The sequence below is a fragment of the Botryllus schlosseri genome, chromosome 3 (assembly GCF_051294905.1).
Source record: "Botryllus schlosseri isolate E-star chromosome 3, Bs_hap1, whole genome shotgun sequence".
NCBI lineage: Eukaryota > Metazoa > Chordata > Ascidiacea > Stolidobranchia > Styelidae > Botryllus > Botryllus schlosseri.
The window spans coordinates 4836415-4858972 of NC_137238.1; the positions used below are offsets into that span (position 1 = coordinate 4836415).

Genomic DNA, 22558 nt, shown 5'->3' on the forward strand with positions numbered 1-22558 from the left:
ATGTGCATGAAATTAGTATCCATACTGATCACAATGACGCTAGGTGGATGCATAAATCACCTAGTCGGTCCTACAAATAAGCTTTTGTTGTTGATGCATAACTGTCATTAATTGTAATAGGGATAGCAAACTTGGTAACACCATCCGACATGTAATTTGCTTGTAACTTCTTTGTCTATGCACATTCTGAATACGAATTCCTACGGAAGTTGGATAGAAGACGTTGCTTCCGCCGCGTTTTGAGTCCAACACTAACTTTCTACCGTAAGCAGGTATCAAGATATGGCAACATTAACTATTTTTGGATCACTCGGCCAAATTGTTATTCCACTGGATGGTGCAGGAACATGAACTTATGTTAGAAGTAGTTCATTCAAGATTGGGGACCGAATATCAAATGCACTTTTATAAACTGAAATTCCTATTCTTTTTTATTCTTTTTTTTCTATATTTCGAACTAGGTTAACCTCACATTTACTGGCGTTCACTGCTGAAGACAGCCAGTCGAAAAGCTTCCAGTGGAATAAATTTAACAATATGAACGTATTGTTTGCTGCAATCTTATTCGTATTGTTTGCTGCAATCTTATTCTTTTGCACGTTACCACCCTACTGTGCATTATGCTTGTAACGATGTTTCTTTGTTTACCGACTATCAGTAATTCGAGTAATCATCCCAATAATATTTAAATTCATAATTGCACCATCTCAGATTTATATGCAATATCATGTACAAATGAAGTACCCGATTATGAATATAATATATTTTAATTAACATAACTTAGTTATCGGATCTTGCGCACCTCCATTTTGGCTAATGAAGATTTCGTGGTTACTATACAAATAAAGTTGCGTATAATTATCACCGATAACATCATTACTTGGACACGTATACATAGTGTAATGAATGTAGCAACTAGTAATGCGGGTAATCAATCAATGATCGGTGGTAGTGTCCTTCGCTAATTAGTAATTACCCTCCGCATTACATGATGAAGGTTCAAATAGTGATTTGAAAATTGACATACCAGCTTGTTAACATAACTCAGTAGTAACGATATTTCTGAAGTCTCAGGCACGACTCTATCTAACCCAAAATACATGAGCAACGTGTCATATGAAAGCTGTTACCCATTATAATCCAATAAAATTGGTCACGATATCCGTACAAGACTGGAACACGGTTAAAACATGCGTTGCCGTTTTGTGCGGAACAGGTCATGCACCATTTATAACACATATTATCATCGAGGTTTTAGACAGCTGGCAGTAAAATATCACATGCAATACCAATTCAGTGACGTTATAGTCCAATTCAGTGACGTTATATTCTTTCAAAGATTCCATTTTACCTTGGACATTGGACATTCAACCAGTTTTCGAGGTAACCAACTATTATTTTACAATGGTCATTGTATTTAAACACTCGTATATGTAACAGCCAGATAACAATATGTCGTACGAGATAGTTGGATAATCGTACTCCGTCAATGACTAATTATCGGTTAAATAGTCATTTAAGTGGTCTATCCGTCGACACATGACACCTGTAAACACGCTCGCATGTAACACGTTAATGTAAGAGCGGACACGTACTAGCTATGTATACGCATTCACACTTTCGTAGGCTTGATATAACAACTGGTTGCGCTAAGCCCCAGTCATGCCAACGCCTCTTAACACCGCTGCTGTCCTGTCATGAGGGCTGGGCACAATGATGCGAGTACGCGAAACTTACGCGAGTATTAATTTAAATTATTTGAGTCGCGTCGTAAAATACGATGTTTTTCTAGGACTGCAATAATACTATATTCGCCACTGAAAGTGAATATATAAACGAGAAATTGTTTCGAAAGTAACATCCACTGATGAAGCGTTTAACACCTTGATTGGGCGTATCGTAGCATACGAAACAAAGAGTACAATGCTACGAACGTTACTGGAAATATCACATTTCCAAAGCCTTGGTCATCCTACAACCTTGTCACCAAGTGCAATGAAATCGGTCTGGTCGAACATCTACCAGAGTACCTTTAAGGTATTGGATAACAGACATCATATTATTGGTGATCGCATAACAGCAACATATTTGAAATATAACATATTGCAATATGTAGTGACGCCATAATGAGTGATAATCTAAGACTCGACTCGACTCCGTGCATATTACATGAGTCAGAATCTAATTACTCACACACTCGATTTTGCCCAGGCCTAGGATGTCATACGTACGCGGCTTCCGATAATGTGCGTAAACTCCACCTTCAACAATTCCAATTGTATACACTGGATTACTGGTGTACGAGGTGTCATTGAGGTATTACTACGCAAAGTACATGCATAGCATAGAATAAATTGATAAACGACCAGTAGTAAAATCTCCGCTGCCCTACCTCCACAGCTCCACTACACACATAACTTGTTCTCCATAACATTTCGTACTGAACCTGAATAGTCATGGTCGCATGCATCCGGCCTCAATATTTGTTTAGATCGGTGCCGACTATCGAGTACGTGACAAGTATTACACATTAGCTACTCCAGTGCTTTTCAACCTGTGTGACGGTTCGCACTTGTGCGAATGAAAAAAATTGCAGTGCGAATGACGAAGGTGGTGCGAATAGTGCGAATGAAAATCCGGATCAAGTGCGAATGACGAAGGTGGTGCGAATGGTGCGAATGAAAATCCGGATCAAGTGCGAATGAAAATCGTGGTTAATTAATAGTTAACTTTTCTGACATGGAATAATTCAAATAAACCTTATAGGAAATTTAAGGTCAGTGTAACAAACGTTTGTAGTTGCGACGCAATTGTAAAACTTAATACGATGCACCACTTATCGTAGCTCTCTCTCACATGCCGTAGTGAATTAATATTACCGTACTATAATTATTACGTAACCAAAAGCCTGGTTTGGAAGCTATAGTGTAGTTACAGTATAGAGATCTCTACAATCTCTATAGTGGCAAACATACAGTAGTATATCAGCCCGTCTGAGCCTGCGACAGGCTGGAAAAATGACTTCAAATTGACTTTCTACTTTCTTTCGCTAAACAATCATCATATCTTCGTAATAACTGTTCGATTAGCGCGAGGCACGAGGATAAAATACCATCATTACAGACTCACATTTGCAAGTTACTGTACCGCAAATTTTTGCCGCTTCAAGGTTCATGAAAGTATGTACCCCAAATGGTACAATTTTGGGTCGACACGGTGCCAGAGCTATCTGTTAATATGTATGTAATATTTGCTGAATTTATTGCAAAAAATCCTGCGATAATTTTCACATGTCCAAGGTCACTGTGTTGGGTACCGTAGCCAATAAGCGAGACACGCAGAAAATATGGCTTTATCGTGAGAAGTCATGATAAGATTTATCCGACTGTTTTGTCTGGAAAACATTGTCGAAGACCGTTGGGATGAACTAGTGTAGGCCTGTAGGGGTGTGCAACGAGCGAGTTCAGGCCTATGAGATTCATTCATTTCGAGTCCAAATCCTTCTGCGTCGGGGCACATGAAGACGTAAAGTTTTGGCGAACAAACCGCTGATAAAATGCGGTAGTAGTATATAGTTTGTGCTCGACGTGCGCATGCAAGGAATATAATAAACATACAAGAATTATCAATATAAAAGATACTGAAAGAAATACCTCATTCTCATTTTTGCAGCAATACTTTTATGACCTTGCGTGCGGCAATCAGAAAAGGGGGGATTGACTGAGAGAAAACGAACAAAGAATCTGGATTGACCTTTGTACTCAGACTGGAGTACTTCTACTTGTACTTTTCCACTCCTGATTCTACCTCGCCTGACCTCTGGTACACGAGACTTGTGTATTTGATATATATTATATTTTCCCGCGAATAACAATGGATTGACTTTTAATTTCAATGGTGTGCACGCCGACGAATCGGTATAGTTCTCCTGTCTTGACTTGTCGTTCCGCGGTGGGTTGATTAATCCAATTGCGTGTGAACACGATAGGATTTGGGAATATTTGCCCGTCAAACATGACGTCAGTATAGTATTTGTTCCTCCGGGTCCGTATGGGAGACCCCGGATCGTGTTTTAGGTGGATTGTCAATGCGTTCGGCCAGACGAAACGATGCAAGGTAACGATTCTGGTCTGCGTCATACTGTCGTAGTTGACCTCTTTTTGCTCCCTGGATAGTAGCGAGTATGATCTTTATGATGCCAACGACTCCCGAACGCTCGTAAAAAGACTATAACGTATGCTGTACAAGGTTTATTGAACATACACAATCTGAAAATACAAGTCACGAGTGTTCACAAAGTAGATTTTTCTTTGTTTACAAAATCAAAAACGAGGCGATCATTCACACGTTTATCAGAACCAAAAGCATCTAAATAATCGGGGGTACCTACACCTTGACCCTTTCTAATCAGGAAGGCGATACAATGTTCACCACACACAAACGAACGCAAAGACTGTAATTGCACACTAGTGAAGGTATAATCGTCCGCGCCCAATAACTTATAGATCTCCTTCTTCAGAGGCGGAATCCCGAAAGAGTCGTGAAAGTGCGTGCCATCTTGATCGGCGAAGATACAGATCCAATGCGAGCCGCCCTTCGCGTTAGGGTCGTAATTGATAACGACTGCGTACGGCTTAAGTAGCTTTGCTGGTAATAAATCGATAGCGAAAGTCCCGGCAAATAAATCTCGCGTGTCGCGATGATTGAATAAAATATGATTAATTTGGTCGGTGTTCATACGGACACTACTTCGCGCTTCTCTGAGATCTCCAAAAGTTGTTGGTATTCTTTGAGACACAGTAGAGTCGCTCCTTCCGGCAACCCCGCGGTCAGGGTCATGTGAAGCTTCACGGACCCGGTCTTCTCGAGTTGAAAGCAGCCTTGATGCGTACGGTCTGGGGTCAAATCGAACGCAAACAAAGTGTATCCCGCCTTATAATTCTCAGAGTCGATAAAAAGATCTTCCTGAGCATCCCACTTCCCGGTGGATTGGTAGACGCTGAAAAACCCCTCGAGGTTTGTGTTTTTATCAAAATCGAATCTGAAATTACGCCCGTACAAAAGCTTCCCGTTCACGTTGATAGCCAGATTTCCGACGTGATAGTGACAGAAATTAAAGGGGTTCCGAGTCTTACTACCGTTATAGGCAGCTGTCGGGACCAGACCAATCACGATTCGTCGAGGCATGACCCCAGAAATCAGCGTTTTCTCAATGGAGGTATCACCCGCTCCAAAAGAGTGATTACTCATTTCGAGCTTTATAATAGGGTATTTCGCCGTGTGCGTACGAAGCATCGTTTTGTGTGCCAAACTGACAGAGTCTGAAACTTGAATTTGCTTGACGTGCAATTCCACTTTTTTCAATACGATTTTCGAGTCGGCAGACCCGAGGAGACAGAAATCGTCATCGTTACGGATTAATCGCAACGACAGATCCACGTTATCCAGTAAATATCTGTCCTGATCGAATAAACCGAGCGGTATCTTGCCGATGACCTCGAGCGTTGCACTGTCAGCGGTCAGGGCTTTACGTGCCGTGAAGCCGACGTTGTCTGCCGTGAAAGTATCCTGGTGTTTCATCGTATCCGGGATCCAGCCGATACATTTCAGATAGGTTTCGCCGGCCGCGCGAGAGCTATTTAGTAGATGGAAAATGAAGCTTTTGTAGGCGTGGTTGTTGTCCGATGTGGTGATCAGCTTCGAACCCAGATACAGATCGATCTGCTTGAATAAGGCGTCGAATATATCCGACACGACAGCGACGTTGTCTCCCCCGATCGTGGTGCAATCTTTTTTGGTGACTTGCAGGTGTATTTTCATAAACGAGCTGGACAAATCCAAGTAATGATCGCTACCTTTCACGTTAATCTCAATGACATCGCCCAATTTATCCGGTGTGGCGATCAACGTACTGGTGTCGGCGACCGCCGTTTGCGTCGGTGGTACCGTGAAAATATCTAATCCGCTGTTGAGGCACTCGGCCGAATTTTCGTGCATCAATTTAGCCATCGAATATATCTCTCCGTCTACGTTTCTTGTTTGACGAAGTACCTCCCCGCGCGCCCTTTTTAAGCTTTTTCGTGGCTTTTCGTTTACGACCCCCGATCGCGGTATCGAGAAGCTGTAGACCTCCTTCTTTACTCCGTGATATAGCAGATTGCTTGAACGAGCGCCCGGCCACCAAATCTTTCGCGATATTCGACCCGGTACGGAGGATTTGTTTCCCCAGTATCTTGGAGCCTTTTGACACTAGAGGTAAGACCGCCCGGCCTATGGTTCGAAAAATCGACGCGAGTCCGCTACCGCTTTGCCTGGACCCCCGGTAAAACCCGTAATTCCCAGCTCCGGTCTGATAGTGGTGCAATACGGCTTCTCGGTCACAACAATAGTGCACTTTCATAACGACACCCTGAGATGTATCGTGAGGTCCAAACCCGAGATGTCCAATAATTCACCATACTCGTCCCTTATATAGATGTAGAAATACTCGAAACGGTCGAGTCTGACTTTGGCGTAGTATCGATTTTGAAATATATGGTTTTGTCGCTCCCCCTCGTGTAGAGCAACGACTCTTAGCAACGGGACCAAAGCGTCACCCACCGGCGTCGACTCGATGTCATTACAGTAGATAAAAGCGTAGAGGCTTTCGCACGACTCACGAACAAAGTTTATCTCCATAAGAGCAATCTCAAGACCTTTACAATCCATTCCGTGGGGTAGGGTAAATACGGGCTCGTCACCGGTCAGTGTTTGGAACGTCATCTCGTAAGTGAAGGGTCAATTCAATGTCACCACATTTAAGTTCTTTTCCAAGAGAATCTCTTATGCTGATGCGTACGCTACGGAAGCTGTTGGCATCGGCGGGTAGGTAAAACGGTTTCCTGAATGATACGTGCTGTCGTTTCATTTCCGGTACCGTAACGGGGATGATTCGTAGCAGTCTGGATATATAATCACCTACCGGGAGATGGCGCACGCAATCGCAATATATAAATAAATACTGAGATTTTACTATCGACGGGATATACCACACATTGAATTCAATGTGCTCAACCTCGCGTAATGAGATCGGAACCTCTCCCTCCTCCGCGATGATGTCGTCAATATCGTATCTCTGATGCTCGTGTATGAGACGGTAGTTACCGAAATTCGCGTAAGGACCGAGCGTAGATGTGAGCAGAGAAGAATTCGGTGGGAATCCCTCGCATACCAATCGATTCTGGCTGGGTGTAAAGTACCAGTGATAGCCGTTCACGAGTTCCTCGCTAATTCTTTGCATTAATTGATCGACATTATCGAAATCTCCGGTGGGTAACTCATACACTTCGGTGACGTCTTTGACAATCGTATTCCAGAAGCTCATGGCCGGGGTGGGTTCTGTGATTACAATTCTTTCTTGAAAATCGTGGTTGAAACTAATTTCACGGAGAGCGATCTGTTTACCCTCCGATTCGATTTCAACCGGTAATTCAACCGTGAAATCGGGTCCGCTTCCGAATATCGTGATATAGCTCATAACGCTTTGACGGCTCCTCGACGGATCAGTAAAGTCACTGTAACGGGAGCTGTTTTAAACGCGACAGGGTTATTGTTCTTGTCACGAAGATATACTCGTATATTTCGAATATTACTCTTGGCCAGGGGAAAAAAGTAAGGTTTATCATAGACACAGTGCTGTATTTTTCCTTCTTGCGCGGTGACCGGAACGCTTCGAAGGAGAGGTACTAGCTCGCTGCCGAATACACGAGGTCTGATCAGATCGGTGTATATATAAATGGTGTCTACATCTTTCACAATGGTTTTCGGTCTGATTAAGAACTCTATTGGTTTTTGTTTCTTCAAAACATGATGTTCCACTGTAAAATAACGCGGAAACGTGTCCTCGATGCTGGTGAGACGCGGACCCGCACCACTGATTTTTTTGACCCGTATCAAGGGCTCGTCGGCCTGTGGAAATCGACTCTTGAGATACCTAAAGCTCAAGCCGAACACGCCACCGGTATATTGCTTGATTGTAATTTCTTTCTCGTATCGCAAGCGAAACTGTTCCAACAGATCCGGGACACTACGATACTTGCCGGGCGGTATGTAATACACGTGACGATGCCCGCTGTCAGAAAATTCGATACCCGCACGCTTGTGGTCTACCGTGAACGTGGGCTGGAAGCTCACTGGGAACATGATCTCGGCAAGCGATGCCTCATATCTTTCTGTATCATATTTTAACTCGGAGAATAGTTGGGTTACAAAATCGTTCGCGGTGTTAGCCTTAAAAACGCTCATTGAAGAATTACTCGGTAAAACCAGAAGAGTCATCCTCGTCGGCGGTTTGGAGAGACAGTACCCTAGTTAGCGAGGATAGATCCGTCTGGGTTTCGGTGAATAAGTTATACACAGTTGCCCCCACGATAAAAAACAGTATCGCGAGCTGTAGAACCCCCAAAGGTATCCGTAACGTACCCCGCTGCGATAAATCCATGATTACCACGGTCGAGTTGTCGTGTCTGTTTTATACAAAACCGTCAACGTAAGAGTCCATCGATTTTGGATAACCCTCCCAGCGCACTAGATATCTCCGCTTGCGCCCCCTCCCGATCACTTTCTGTATCGATTCGACGCGATAGACATCGTCTTTTTTATCGATGGCTTGTAATTCACTTTCGTAGAACGTTCCACTAATTACGTCCCCGTTATAATCTCGGATGGTGTACGTAGCGGGGCTTCCCCATTTCCGTGTGTGTACGTAAAATATCTCGCGAGTCCAAGACCCCGCTGTCCCTTTTGCAAACGTGGCACGTCGGGTGGTAATTCTCACTGGTTGATCGACGGGTAGCTTGGGTGACACCGGAGGTCCGGTTCCGTTGTATAGTCTATCGAACACCAGAGACGCGTTGCTATTGGTAACCTCCGACGGTCGCATTAAAATCGCGGTGTGATACGTTTGGTTATAGCTCTCTGCGATATCTCCCAGCACGTCGATGTAGCGATGTGTGCGGTTCTTGACAAAGTAGCGATTCAATATATTGCGGGTCGTACGAATTACACGCTCTACGACGCTAGCCTTAGTATCGCTGTTGGTAAAAAAGTGCTTGACGTGGTTGTCTCTAAAAAACCTCTGTATAACCGACCCCGTGAATTCTTTCCCGGCATCAGTCTGAACGACGTGTGGCCTCTTATGAGCGAATACCTGGTTGAAGCCCTCGATCATATCTATCGGACGCTTTCGCTTCGTGGCGTGTAAAAACATATATTTCGAAAAACAACAAATTGACACCAACACATAACGATAGCCATCATTGCTACTAGAAATATTAGACAAGTCCATGAGGTCACTCTGGATCTGAATAAATGGCCCGCCGACGATCGTCTTCTGTCGCTGAAATTTGCCGGTATACGGATAGAACAGGGTGTAGCTATCCTCTTGTTTCAAATCCTTCTTGTCGGGGTGCAAGTATTTACCGCGATAGCTCGCCGGGGCTTTGATGTCAAAATATTTATCCTTACTAGTCATCATCGTAGGCCGTCCACGACCCGTAGAGCTGGGGCGGCTTCCTGTTAGCTCGCCGGCTACGTTTGATGATCTCTTGTAGTGGCGGTGATCTTTTGGCTATCTTGCTTGTGGTGGGGGTACTTGGAGACGACGGGGCTTTCGGTGTTACTTTCGAGGTGACCCGACCCGGCTTCACTTCGTGCAGTAATTCACGGAGAGTGGCTATCTGATCGTTCGTGAACCCGTTGGAGGTGTCGGTCATCTTCATCTGAAGAGGCTTGTCGATCTGACCCCGTTGACTTTTATACTTTGAGATGGCAGAGTTATACAAGGACAATTTCTTGTCGGCCGAAACGTCCATAGTCAAAATCGCGCTGATCGATCGGTCCAACTCGGAGTTCAAATCAGTCGCGTTAGAGGGGGCTAGAGGGTTAGGTGATATAACCACTTTTTTGAAATTCATTTTTTACCAAAAACAGATTTCAGCAACGATGCCGCCAATGGCAGGATTGATAAGATACCGCTAATAAAACCGCCTCGTTGGGTGTTGGCGTGTAATACACGCCTCTTGGTCTTCAAGCTCACCTTTTTACTTGTCAGCTTTCGAATTTTGTCTTTATGCGGGTGTAAATTTTGTATATGGCGTTTTGACAGTCGCAGATTGCCGTTCAAAACATTCACACAGACTTCACAAAATGCCTTCACCAAACCGGAAGAGCTTCCCAATAATATATCCTTCCTTACCGCGGGCGACGCCTTGGACAGAAATTTCAAAGTCTCGCCGTGCTTCTTAATATAACAGTGACGTTTCGGCAGCGATTTGGTCCGAGCCATTATGAATATAGTGTCAAAAGTGTCGGCACTTTCGCTATTTATAGTGGCGTGTACAACACGAGTTCATCCCCAGGAAACACCCCTGTTTTAACACGACTAGAATCGGGTGTGGCTTGCGTCAAATCTATGAAAAGGTACCCGTGAGCGTTCTTTGTCGCATCGGCATACGCGTCAACTAGAAATTTTGAGTTACCGGGGTACATTTGCTTGCCAAGAACTCGAATCTGAGATCGATCTCTAGGATTACGCATGATAATCAAATACTGGGTGCTGAGACTGAGGTCCCTCGATCTTTTGGACTGGAAATATAAATTTTGGACCGCGAATATTGTGGTCACCGAGCCGTGATTCGCGTAGACTGTAAAAAAGGGGGTCACCCTGTCCGAAAATTCCATTTTATCATCAATAATTAATAGAGTAGGACAGGGGCGGCTTGTCGCCAACTCATCCAAAATGGAGAGATCCGAGTAAAACTCAACGCCTTGCAGCTCGTTAAAGGAGTCTTGATAAGCCGTATAGCAATAGATAATTCTTTTAATTCGCCCCTTTGAAAGCTGATCGATATTTTTTATGACTTTAAATATAAAAGTACTCTTCCCCGAAAACGACGGTCCTGCCAAAAGACACGCCCTCCCTGTCGAGAAATCCATCACCAAGGCTGTTTTGACGCGACGAGACATGTATTCACAAACACACTTCTATATATAACAAGGACAGGTACACGAAAAAATATGTCGATTCAGAGCGTCACGCAAACCGTCCACACAGCGAATCTTACAATGTCCACGAGGCCGTCTTTTTACACCAGAAGCGAGGTGTCATAATCGACACGAGAAGACGAGGCATCATCAGGGCTCAGCGGTGTCATGGCCAAGACTCGAGGTCTACGAGGGGGAGGGTAAGGTGATACCCGGCCGGGTGACTTTTTTGTTACGATTTTAGTCAGATTCGGTCTTGGTAGCACTGGCGACTGATGTATGTCTCTGGCACGCTGTGGTGTCGCCACGACAAACGGGGCAGTCAGATTCGGTCTTGGTATCACTGGCGACTGATGTATGATGTCTCTGGCACGCTGTGGTGTCGCAACGACAAACGGGGCGTCCACCACGGTAGGTGATGTGTCAACGGATTTAGGGGCGCGACGATCTTCTCTATGACCCGATCGGAGATAACCCTGGTTCATGAAGCGGTATCGGGTGTTGTCGTTTCTTTCGTGAGTCAAGCGCTGATTGTGGCTCTGTACGCTGCAGGAGGCACGATCGGTTGGGTCTGTGAAGCCAACTTGACGACGATTCAAGATACGGGCATCAGTCAGCAGTCGGCTCGTCACATCATCGCCTTCATATGTGAACACAGGTAGAAACTGCAGCTCCGTCACACACCGCAACAGGTCGTCTCGAAAGCTCATCCATTCTAGAACACAAAGGATAGTTACACATGTGTCGGGTAATGACTATTACTGCTTGGTTACCTGGTCTCAAGGTGGTGGCAGTGTGTAGACACTCCTGCAACTCTTTCTTGAAGTGAATCGTTTGCTGATCGGTCAGATTGTCTTCCAGCAGAATATCTTTCAGCACAGAGACACGATGCCAGTTGGCTTGGGTGTCGCGGTGAAGTCTATTGAGTGAAAGCTGGCCACAAACATGACTAATGAAATCGCTAGCTGAGTTATGAGTCATCTGGAAAAACAAAAATAACACACATATTACAAACTGAAACGCCGCCTTCGAAAACTAGTCGCAAGCGACAGGCGTTGATGATAGAAAAAGCGTTCAATGTGGAATAAAATTTCACAGTGAGCACCAAAAGATAAACAATGTATGCCAACAAAATAGTGTCTTCGTTTTAACATGTCTTTGACGTGCCGCCGAAACACTATAAAATAAAATAATAGTAAGACTCCATACTTGTGTCACAATATACAACCCCACCTGTTTTTAGGAATTCCATGTGACTCGACAGGTCTTGTAGCTGAGACGGGCGAGGAGGACGCCAGCAGATTCTTGTGTCTATGAATAAACGTGCCTTAGCAACGACAGAGAGCTAAGAGCATATTTACACACCCCCAATCTCCTCCAAAATGTTTCTGAGTCTTCTGACGTCCATGTTCAAAGCCTCTATCTTCAAGACCTCAGCCAAAAGTTCCACCCGGTCTGCCCCACATTCGTGTCGTATGATCAGGCCAAACAGAACGCCAATCTCAAACTTGTCTTTCTGCTCGCACGGAGGTAAATGATCGTACCCAGACATGTACTCCCTCAGGGGGAAGAATTCTGCATGATCAATGTATTGATCCATCTGAGAATTGCGACAATTATGATTTCAATTTATGATGAATCATAACAGTTTCAACTCACCACGATTCCTTCTATACGCTGATAAAATCTGAAAAGAAAAAACTCATTGTATTATACAATCATGAAACACAATACGCTTTTCCCCACCTGCTGTAAGCTATTGGCCTGCGGAGTTAATGCTATCGTCTGTAAACAACGCGAGAAAACGAGCACTATTGTGAAAGATGCATAGAATAATTCGAGTCAACATGAGAGCATAATGCGAAAACAGGTTTTAAAAAAGCACAGAATACGGAAAGTACACATTTGAAAAAATCATAGTTCCAAGGGTCTCGTATGAATACCGTCTGATTCGACTATTCGCTTACAGTAGAAGTGAGACAGGGCCGATCGAAATTGCTCATAGGTAAAAATGGAGGCATTTTTCCGTACAAAACCCGAATTAATATCCCCATGCGGTTTTTTCTCAAACAAAACTTTCCGGTAGATGTCAGCAGTCAGTTTGTTTACTTTTGAGAGCCCTTTGCATGAGTACTTATCCTCATTGCAATAATAAGTCTTTGCGGACAGTCCAACAAAAATATTCGATTGTGCCTCAATTTTGAAAAGACCACTGGTCCGTTGATCATATCGATTACGAGCTTTACAACAGGCACGTTTATCATTGAACGAGAGAGGATTGGCCAAAAATTCGCTACGGTGCTCGTCACAGGCGATTGCTGGAAAATATTTGTGAAAATTTTCAAGAAATTCTGCTTGTTTTTCGGGTCGTGCAACTTTTAGCAGGCTGTCAGAGGAGATAGCGCCGTACCAGGAATCAGTGTCCGAGTATAATAGTTCAATGGACCGTGGCAGGAGGTAGGTGGACATATACGAATGGAACCGTAATAAGGCCAATTTCGCATAACCATAGACAAAGTACCCAATGTGGTTAGGTTGGCTCCAAACATGTTTTCTCAATTTCATGGACACCTCAAAAATATCTGGTGACAACTCAATCATTGATTTAAATCTGGAGTCATTTACCAAGACCATAGCTTTTTGACGGTTAACAATCTTGACATCAGAATATTTTGTACAATTCGAGATAGTTTTACCTATACAGGAATTTGCAATGTCCTTATAGAACTGCCCCAGTGGCTTCTGAGACGGATCATCGTCAGCCCGTCTTCTAGCCTCGGTTATCGTATCTACAAGAGAATTGAAACATTCAATGGGTTCAAACTCGATAGCTTGAAATATCTTAGTAACGATTAACCCATTCTCGAGGTACCACTTCAATAGTGGTGTTATTAACAATGTTTTTGTGGCCTGCAGAGTAGCAATCAAGAATTTCCGTGGCCGTTTCAAAAAACCATGTTGTTCAGCAAATGCTTTCATGTACGGGCCTATATCATCACGACTTACGTAAGCATGTTTGAACAGGGGACAGAACTCACTAAAATGCTCCTTGAGGTGACTAGGCACATGAATATCGACCTCAACGGCCCCAAAAAATTGATCTTTTGACACCAACTCTAAGAGTTTCGAACTTGAAAGGACCCGACATTTCACCATTTTACTGGATTCGAGCGTTTGAATAAAGGCAGCTATATCACTTCGTTGGCACATAATGACCCATTGACATTCTGTGATGTACTCCAATTTATACCCCACTTTTTGAATATACTGGATTTTACGCTGCGTCGCGGCCCAGCGGGCTTGGCGATCCGGGCTGGCTCGCAACTCGCAGCCGCGACCATGGTGAAAACATCCAAACAGCTCAAGTGCAACAGGCCCTTGTGGAGTCCTATAATACCCATCAATACAAATCTGGAGCAGGCCGATACGATGCTCAGGACCATTGAATTGATGTTGGATTTTGACCCCCCGACAGTGCGCAATGTAGCTTAGCCATTGGTGAGCCATTTTTCCATAGAGCGGTGCCGTTTTTGTCCCGGAGAATAGAGTAAAATCTTCATTAGGTGACCACAGACAAGGATAGCCCCCCGGTAATCGTGAACGGAGAGTATCCAAATAAAGACAATTCGAATCCAGACCTAGCACCTGTTCTACAGGTAGAGCGCTATCGCCATAGATTTGGGGTTTGATTTTTGTGACTTTAGCCTCTGCATATCGCAATGAAACAACGGAAAGCCCGCCACGTAGATTTTCACGTATCAAGGTGTGTATATGGCTATACTTTTGATTCAACAAAGTGAATACAGGTGGTATGCTATTAAACACAAACCTTGAGGCCAGAGAGGGCAATGATATACCGTCTTTACTCATGTCAATTGAGTAACGAGCAAAGAGTTGCTTGTGCTTTGTGAGGGCCTCCAGTAACGGGCCGACATCTAAACTGACATAGAAAGAGAGATAGTCACGAAAAGTAGTCATTTTATGTTCCGCCCACTTTGATTGACACCAAAGATATTGTTCATCAGTTATATTAGACCGTTTCAGTTTGTTATAAAAATGTATGTGGTCTGGGAGAGATTTTTCATCCAATACTGATAAATCAGTGAAATAGTTATATGGAAAAAAAGCCTTCGTTGAAGCACAGTTATGACAACGTGTGTATGCGTCATAACTTGTGCCAGCGCCAAGATACAAGGTCACATCCAAAAATCGAAATCGATTAGTCGACAAGGACATATACGACGTGCCCCTCTTAATAATACTGATAGGGTCTGATAAGTACTCCACCAGATAGGGGATAATCAAAGGTATATCATAACGAGACCCATTGAAAGAGAATACAGGTAATTGACTCAAATAATTCAAAAAACGATGTTTCAATAAGGTCGCTGGGCTCATACGTTTGACATCCGGCTCAGCGGTATGCATTTCTTCAGCAATAAAATCTAATCGTTCCAACACGTCATAAAATTGTTGACATAATGCCTCAAAACACTCACTTTGGATCAATTCAAACCGCGACATCATTCTAGCAACCAGCGCTCCCGGGTCGCCATCACTAATCAGTACTTCTGGGGTCTCGTACCCTGGGAAATTACAGGCGAAGGCCACCGCGGCCGGAATATGACAGTCCACATAGTGCACATTAGCAGTATCGTTTGGAGTCGAGCCTTTTTGTAATATACTCTCATAGTCAAAAACCAAGTTATATGGGTAGAAACGAGATGGTTTGGGCACAATTATCCCCAACTCGTCCAACGCTTCAAATATAGTAGGCTCGGGTTTGAACATACCGCCACGATAGTGATTAGGAATACCTCTAAAACAATTATGGCGATCGAGGAAGTATTTTGAACTGAACAGGCGATGACAGGTCTCACAGCTATAATTCTTGCAATACGAGTTCACGTTTTTAATATAACATGAATGTCTTCCCCCCTCTAAATGAACGTTAATTTTCAACCCCTACCGAGCACCGTGTCGTAGTATATACCCGACTCCTTCTTTCAATGTATAGACACAAATAGATACTTTAAGACATGACTCGACTTTATGTAAATCGCTCATACATACACCCGAGTCGGGGTCCCCATATAGAGCGGAATATTGTGCCACCAAAGAGAGCGTTTTAGATTGCAAGGCATCATCATCACGATAATTACCACCACAAAGCATAACGGCAACACAGCGGAATATACAATAATTATCATCATATGGTACACCGCGTCGATTTTTCACTAAGGCTAGAATAACATGTGAATTAGCAATAGCCTCCGGCATGTTGAATGCACTACACCCAATTAATCTGAAGTCTGATTTGTACACATAAAAGGTAACGTTTGTGACTTCCAAGACAACAAATTTAGTATTGTCTCTTTGAAAGCGAGCACTCTCGAAGCCAGCGGCCAAGTCTATATCGTCTACAAATTGGTCAAAGTCACTACGATTGGCAATCATTTTAGGTGTATCCAACATAACACCTGCGTTCTCGGACGCATGATAGTATCTCAATTCGCTTGTCTCGACATTATCAAGTAGGAACCCCAGAGCGTAATTGATTCGAAAACCATACTGTTGTGAGATGAAGATGTCCTGTAGATCGTTGATGACGTCACTGGGGTTGCGGCCGAGTATACGGAAATTGTGTAGACTGCGTATACTGTGCGGGGCCAGTGTCGAGCTGCGAATGGAGTGCCAGTTTTCTTCCACGATCTCGATCAGATTTTCAGGTATACCCAAGCTGCTTGGTTGTGCAAAATCAGACACAATTCTAACAAGGCGTCGTCGCCTAGACATTCTGGAAACAAAAAACACACAATCAATAACAGGTAGCACAAAACACACATAAATACATATGATATTACAGCATAAGTATGTGATTAAAACACGATAGTACACCAAAAACAGTTACACATTCGTATAAAATTTCATGGTAGCTCTGGCAGCTGACATCTCTTTGAGAAAGGCAACTTTCGCACGCATGATGCGTTCCAGGGGTAATTGCATACGCAAATCCTGGCCGTTCGACTGAGATAGTATCTGCGAAATTTCTTGCTCTATCCGGTTATAATCTTGAGTGAATGTTTCATGAGAAGGAAAACTAGATCTTGAAAGTATATCATCCACTTCCCCCAGAATAGTGAACATCGAGTCAGATGGGGCGATTGAAATAGCCTCAACAATGGTCGCCTTGAGGTGCTCCATCATTCGTCTACTATATTTACCAAACCTCTCACCCCCAGGTCTACGTCTGGATGGGAATACAGGAGGTTGGGCTGGATTTTCTACATTTTCTGAAATATCATTTGCAGGGCTAATCGCATCGAGCAGGTCTACCGGATAACCACCTTCCATCAATTCTGGTATCCCGTTATCAGCCATAGTCATGAGCAAAGATTTGTGATGGTAAGCTCAATTTACACTTACTTATAGACACTGTAGCCACATGACAAGCAGAAGAAGGGACTCATCACAGTTTAACAGTGCCAGCAAAACGAGGAAAGGAATTTTATGACCCTCCACTCGCCTTTTCCCCCAACCACTTGAATATACATACAAGCCTCTTTTTTTCTCTCGTGCCATACTCGCATACCCAATTTACGCTTACTTATAGACACTGTGAGCCACATGACAATTGGAAGAAGGTATTTAAAACAGTTAAATAGAGCCGGCAAAATTCGGCAAGAAATTTTATGACACTCTAATCGGCCTTTTTCCCCCCAACCATTTGAATATAAATACAAGACTCTTTTTCTCTAGTGACATACTTACAGGCATAATTACACTATGGCATGTAAATACAACCCGTACGAAAATACTGCAACGAAGCGCAAGCTAGATATTGACTTGAAACGGGCTACCCCGTCTCATATCCCAAATTTCGACAATGCCACCAGTTTCTATGGCATGGAAGTCAGCTTCGACGGACGTGTGCAATTGGCGTCGACCAGACGACATGGACCCAAGATGACTTATGTGAAAGTCTTGATCACAGATGGTAAAAAATCTCTACCAGGGGTGATATTCAATGACAAATTACTGGACTGCATCGAAACTGCATACAGACAAGGTCATACTATGACATTCTGTAACATCAAGATCACTGCTGACGCAAGAACTGATGCCCCGTCATTAATCATTGGGCGCAATTCTACTGTTACAAAGAGCAAAGCACGCTTACCCTGTCCGGAGATGGTTGAATTCCGATACGTGTCCGCTGAAGATATCCAAAAAGGCTTGTACGATGACAAGATTGTTAATTACAGAGGTCTCTGTATTGCCACGGATTCTGAATCCATTGGCACAACCTCGGAGAGAAAGCTACATTCATATGCCTTAGTGAATGGTGACATTTCTGTTGATCTGAAAAATTGGGGTATTATACCGTTATTCACTGCTGACAAATACTATGATGTCACCCATCTACGTGTACAAGTCCGATCAGGCAAACGTGAGCTGTTCTTACAAGACTATTCGCGTATTTGCAAAGAATGAACTGTTTCATGTATGAAATAAAAGAAACATGTGATTATTTTGTTGACACTATCAGAGATTAGCGTTGGTTATAGTTAACTTTCTAACCTGCCAGAATACATCATCTTTCAATATCATACTACTAGCTATCGTCTCGACTCGGTAATCTCACACGAGCGGCGTGGAAAGAGGTTATCAGATTGTAAAACTGCTTGTTTGTGAGAGCACTATACGCCGTGATAATTAAAACAGAGCGAGACAGTACCATAGTATATTAACTGGGGGAAAATCGTCGTGATAGTTAATCAATACTCAACTCTCGCTTCCAGTATAGTGACCAAGCGACACCAGAGACCAATGTCCAACGTTTTCGAACAAAGAGAATAGCTCTTCATCACAGCAGGGTGTATTGCAGGACAAAGGCGCTGTGCATGTCTACGAGGCGACATGGCTGTTTTCGAAAGCGAGATTGTCGCTCCTCGGCACAGCAGGGTGGATCACAAAACAAAAGGCGCTATACAGTCTACGCGGCCGCATGTCTATTTTCGAAAGCGAGATTGATCATCGTTAAATGGGTCTTGGACAAAAGCAACGATAGCAGCGCGTCGTATAATATCCAAGCTAGGGAGTTATAGTATACTATAAACCTGATCCTCACACCGACAAACGAACCGTAACCACAATTCTAATACCGCGATAATCCATATACAATTATGCACCATACCTAGAGCTTTCAAAATATCAGGTGACGGGCTTCGAGCGATCGTCGACACGTGACCCGTGCTCTGTGACCCGTAACAATAGCGAGGGCTTTATTTACATCGGTGTTCTCGAGAACTCTAGTTGACACGTATATTTATAACCATAACAGATCATTTCTCCCGTTACAACCTCGATCAATAAGAAAGTAGAGTACGATTCCAGTATGACACAGCCCGTAGGCGTCACTCTGCACAGACAAACGTAGATAACCGATAATCCACTTTGGCGATTCATCTGATCGGACGCGCGTTGACAATCCACCTAAAACACGCACCGGGATCTCACGGGTCCGAAGGAACAAATACTATACTGTTGTTCGCGGGGGAAATATAAAAATACTATACTGTTGTTGTTCGGGGGAAATATAAAAATTACTAGTAAGTACATACCATTGAAATTAAAAGCCGATCCATTGTTACTCGAGGGAAAATATAAAAAATAATACACAAGTCTCGTGTCCAGAGGCGAGGTAGAATCAGGAGTGGAAAAGTACAAGTAGAAGTACTCCAGTCTGAGTACAAAGGTCAATCCAGATTCTTTGTTCGTTTTCTCTCTAGCGATAATTCCCCCCTTTTCTGATTGCCGCACGCAAGGTCATAAAAGTATTGCTGCAAAAATGAGAATGAGGTATTTCTTTCAGTATCTTTTATATTGATAATTCTTGTATGTTTATTATAATCCTTGCATGCGCACGTCGAGCACAAACTATATACTACTTGCGGTGCCGAAAACATAAGCGGCGACAAAACCTCGGTCTACAAATGACCGATGCTGGATGACCAAGCCTTTCGAGATGGATTGGATAGTCTCGTTCATGTAGGGTAGACAGTAGTATAATTGCGATACGCAGAGGGATTTAATTCTCCCTAATTTGAAATCGCGAGCGTCATACATGTTTTGTAGAGCTGTCTTGATTAGAATTGTGGTGTAGGCCTACGTGTTCTGTATGTCATACATGCCCGTAAAATCGTAGCATACAATTTGCTTCCCAATGCCAACCTCCATAACGAGGCTGATTGTGGGGGTTCCAGGGCCGCAAGCGGAATAAAATATATATTTTCGTCATCAGTGCAGAGTCAGCTTTCGATTGATACCCGTTTTACCTAATTTAATGCGCGGCAAGCCGGTCAAAAATAACCGTCAAATTGCCTGTAACCAAATGGAAATTGTGACGTGATACAATTTCACTGAGCCGTGAGATTTGCTTGTGTCGACACCATATAGGACACTATGATACAACTGTAATATTAAAAATGAATTCCTTTTCATGGGTGAGGCTCAGGTCGCGAGATGCCACAAAAACTCAAATTTTGGTGGTATAGTCTAACTCTAAAAGCAGCTATACCGTTAACAAACTGTTATATGAATTCTCAAGTGAGATTGAGCTAAAGAGTAAAACACAAAGTATCGTGAGTTATTTGCTCTTCTCATAAACTCGCGAGACGGAAGTTGGAGAAACGTATCATAAGGTAGCGAGCTCTAATGTGCCTTGATCGTTTTGCACCTTATGTTCCAAAGACACAAGGCAAAAGCCTCAACACAAACATGTGGGTTTTTCATCCATTCGACAAACTGGAGCCTCGCGGGACCTTTGTGTCAGCTCTCAAAATCGATTTATGCTAGGAAGCATTTTTCACTGTATTTTGGATAGGAGTGCAGAACAGATTAAAAGACCTGGCCATCCAAGCACTAGTAGACGTTCTGGTACAAATTACCAACAACACTATTTGGCCAAGGGCGCGTTTTAGTGAAATCGTTGAAAGCAAAACGAGCGAAAAATGTTGCCTTTTTAATGAGGCACGTGATAGTCAATTCGTTGCACATCTGAACAAAATGTTGTTAAGTAGGCCTATCTTCATCTTCTTTATGTATAAAAATTTTCGATTACTTTGTGCGAATGAAATTTATTTTACAAAACAAGTGCGAATGGAGCTCAAAAAGGTTGAAAAGCACTGAGCTACTCATTGCTATCTATCATCCATCGGCACGACAACGTATGCGATTGATAGTCGATTAGCCGTGACCAGCGCAACACCATACTGAACTCGGGCATAGACGAGAGCGTTTCCCATAATGCAACTGGTTCGAATCGTACGTTTATTATTAATATAATCGCATTTACAAAGGCCATGTTAAGGGAAGCGACCTTATCGGTGTGACGACGTGTAGTATGGCGAGCAAGAACGAGATAATTTATGTCGACCTATACTCGTAGTTACGCATCACTCGCTTGGTTTCGTCCGTATGTCGATTGTACATATCTACCGTTGTAGCTTCGTTGCAACGAAGGCAACAGCGGACGCGCTGCACTAACCGTCCGCTATCTATCGATTTAGAGCAGCCAGTTATTGATAGAGATAAACACGAGAGTAGGTGCGATTTGAATACAGTACTGAACTCGACTATAAGAGGTATCGACTGGACACGGGCGGACACGTTACATCTATGTATACGGACACAAACTGTCATAGAGTATAAATACCACCTGTTTGCATTATATTCCATCGATTTCATCGCACCTTGAAAGGCGTACTGTCCTTTCACACGATTAGGCACACTGCGGACATACGTTATATACAATAAGCAGACATGAATCCCTATATTGATATAGTACAAATCAAACCTTCGGTATGCCATTACGATCGGTAGTGACGAACGTATTTCAACAACGTCTACATTACAATCTACCATATTATGATATATATGGCGTATATGTCGAAGTGGCACATTATATCACGACGCTACACATTCAATTATCGCTAAATTCGTCAAACTTGGATGGATGATGTATGCGCACTGCGCAGTGTACGATCTGACGAACGTGATATTTTGCAAGCACCTATGTCAATAATAAATACCCACAAACCAAGGTGATGCGATATCCATCTGTATTTGGGCGGACACTCCGATAGTGGCGCGATGGTTAGACGAGAGCAGCACACCATTAACCGCGACTGTTCGCCACGTCCTTGAGAGCGCTATGTCGTCACAATGGTAAAACCACTGCCGAATGTTGATTAGTGTCATCCCATGTGAGCGAATGTACCACACTCACTGAATTCGCCATGGAAGACGACAGTATTCCGACAATTAGAGAATGTAATTTTCACTGCCCGCCGACCGACAATGAACTTGATAACGAAGGCGGCACGACAACGGATACTCAGTATGTTTAACTTTGTATACTACGTGCATAGACATAACAATGCTCTTTATCGATATGGTATAAAAGTTGGCTAGCAAGGATTACGATCGGAATACTCTGTTATTTTAAAGCTCGACCAACGACGCATGTTATTTT

At 43.4% G+C, this 22558-nt stretch overlaps 1 protein-coding gene and 1 long non-coding RNA gene across 3 annotated transcripts; one reads left to right on the plus strand and one right to left on the minus strand.

Moving 5' to 3' along the window:
- Positions 1 to 10985: 10985 nt before the first annotated feature.
- LOC145435645 (uncharacterized) lies at positions 10986 to 14328 on the minus strand. 2 transcript variants are annotated; one of them, XR_013913927.1, is made up of 6 exons: positions 12769 to 14328; positions 12682 to 12709; positions 12387 to 12622; positions 12256 to 12333; positions 11796 to 12003; positions 10986 to 11737 (listed from the first exon to the last, which is right to left on the minus strand). XR_013913927.1 is itself a non-coding variant. In XM_080312943.1 (6 exons), exons 5-6 carry the CDS (start codon positions 12001 to 12003, stop codon positions 11124 to 11126), a joined length of 822 nt encoding a protein of 273 aa, XP_080169069.1. In that variant the 5' UTR covers positions 12256 to 12333; positions 12388 to 12622; positions 12682 to 12709; positions 12769 to 14223; the 3' UTR covers positions 10986 to 11123. The 2 variants fall into 2 exon arrangements, 1 of the variants encoding a protein (XP_080169069.1); XM_080312943.1 differs by having other exon boundaries at positions 12388 to 12622; positions 12769 to 14223.
- A 41-nt stretch (positions 14329 to 14369) lies between these two features.
- On the plus strand, positions 14370 to 19541 carry LOC145435646 (uncharacterized). Its single transcript, XR_013913929.1, has 2 exons — positions 14370 to 17427; positions 18017 to 19541. It is a non-coding gene; the product is annotated as an uncharacterized LOC145435646 (long non-coding RNA).
- The last annotated feature ends 3017 nt before the right edge of the window (positions 19542 to 22558 follow it).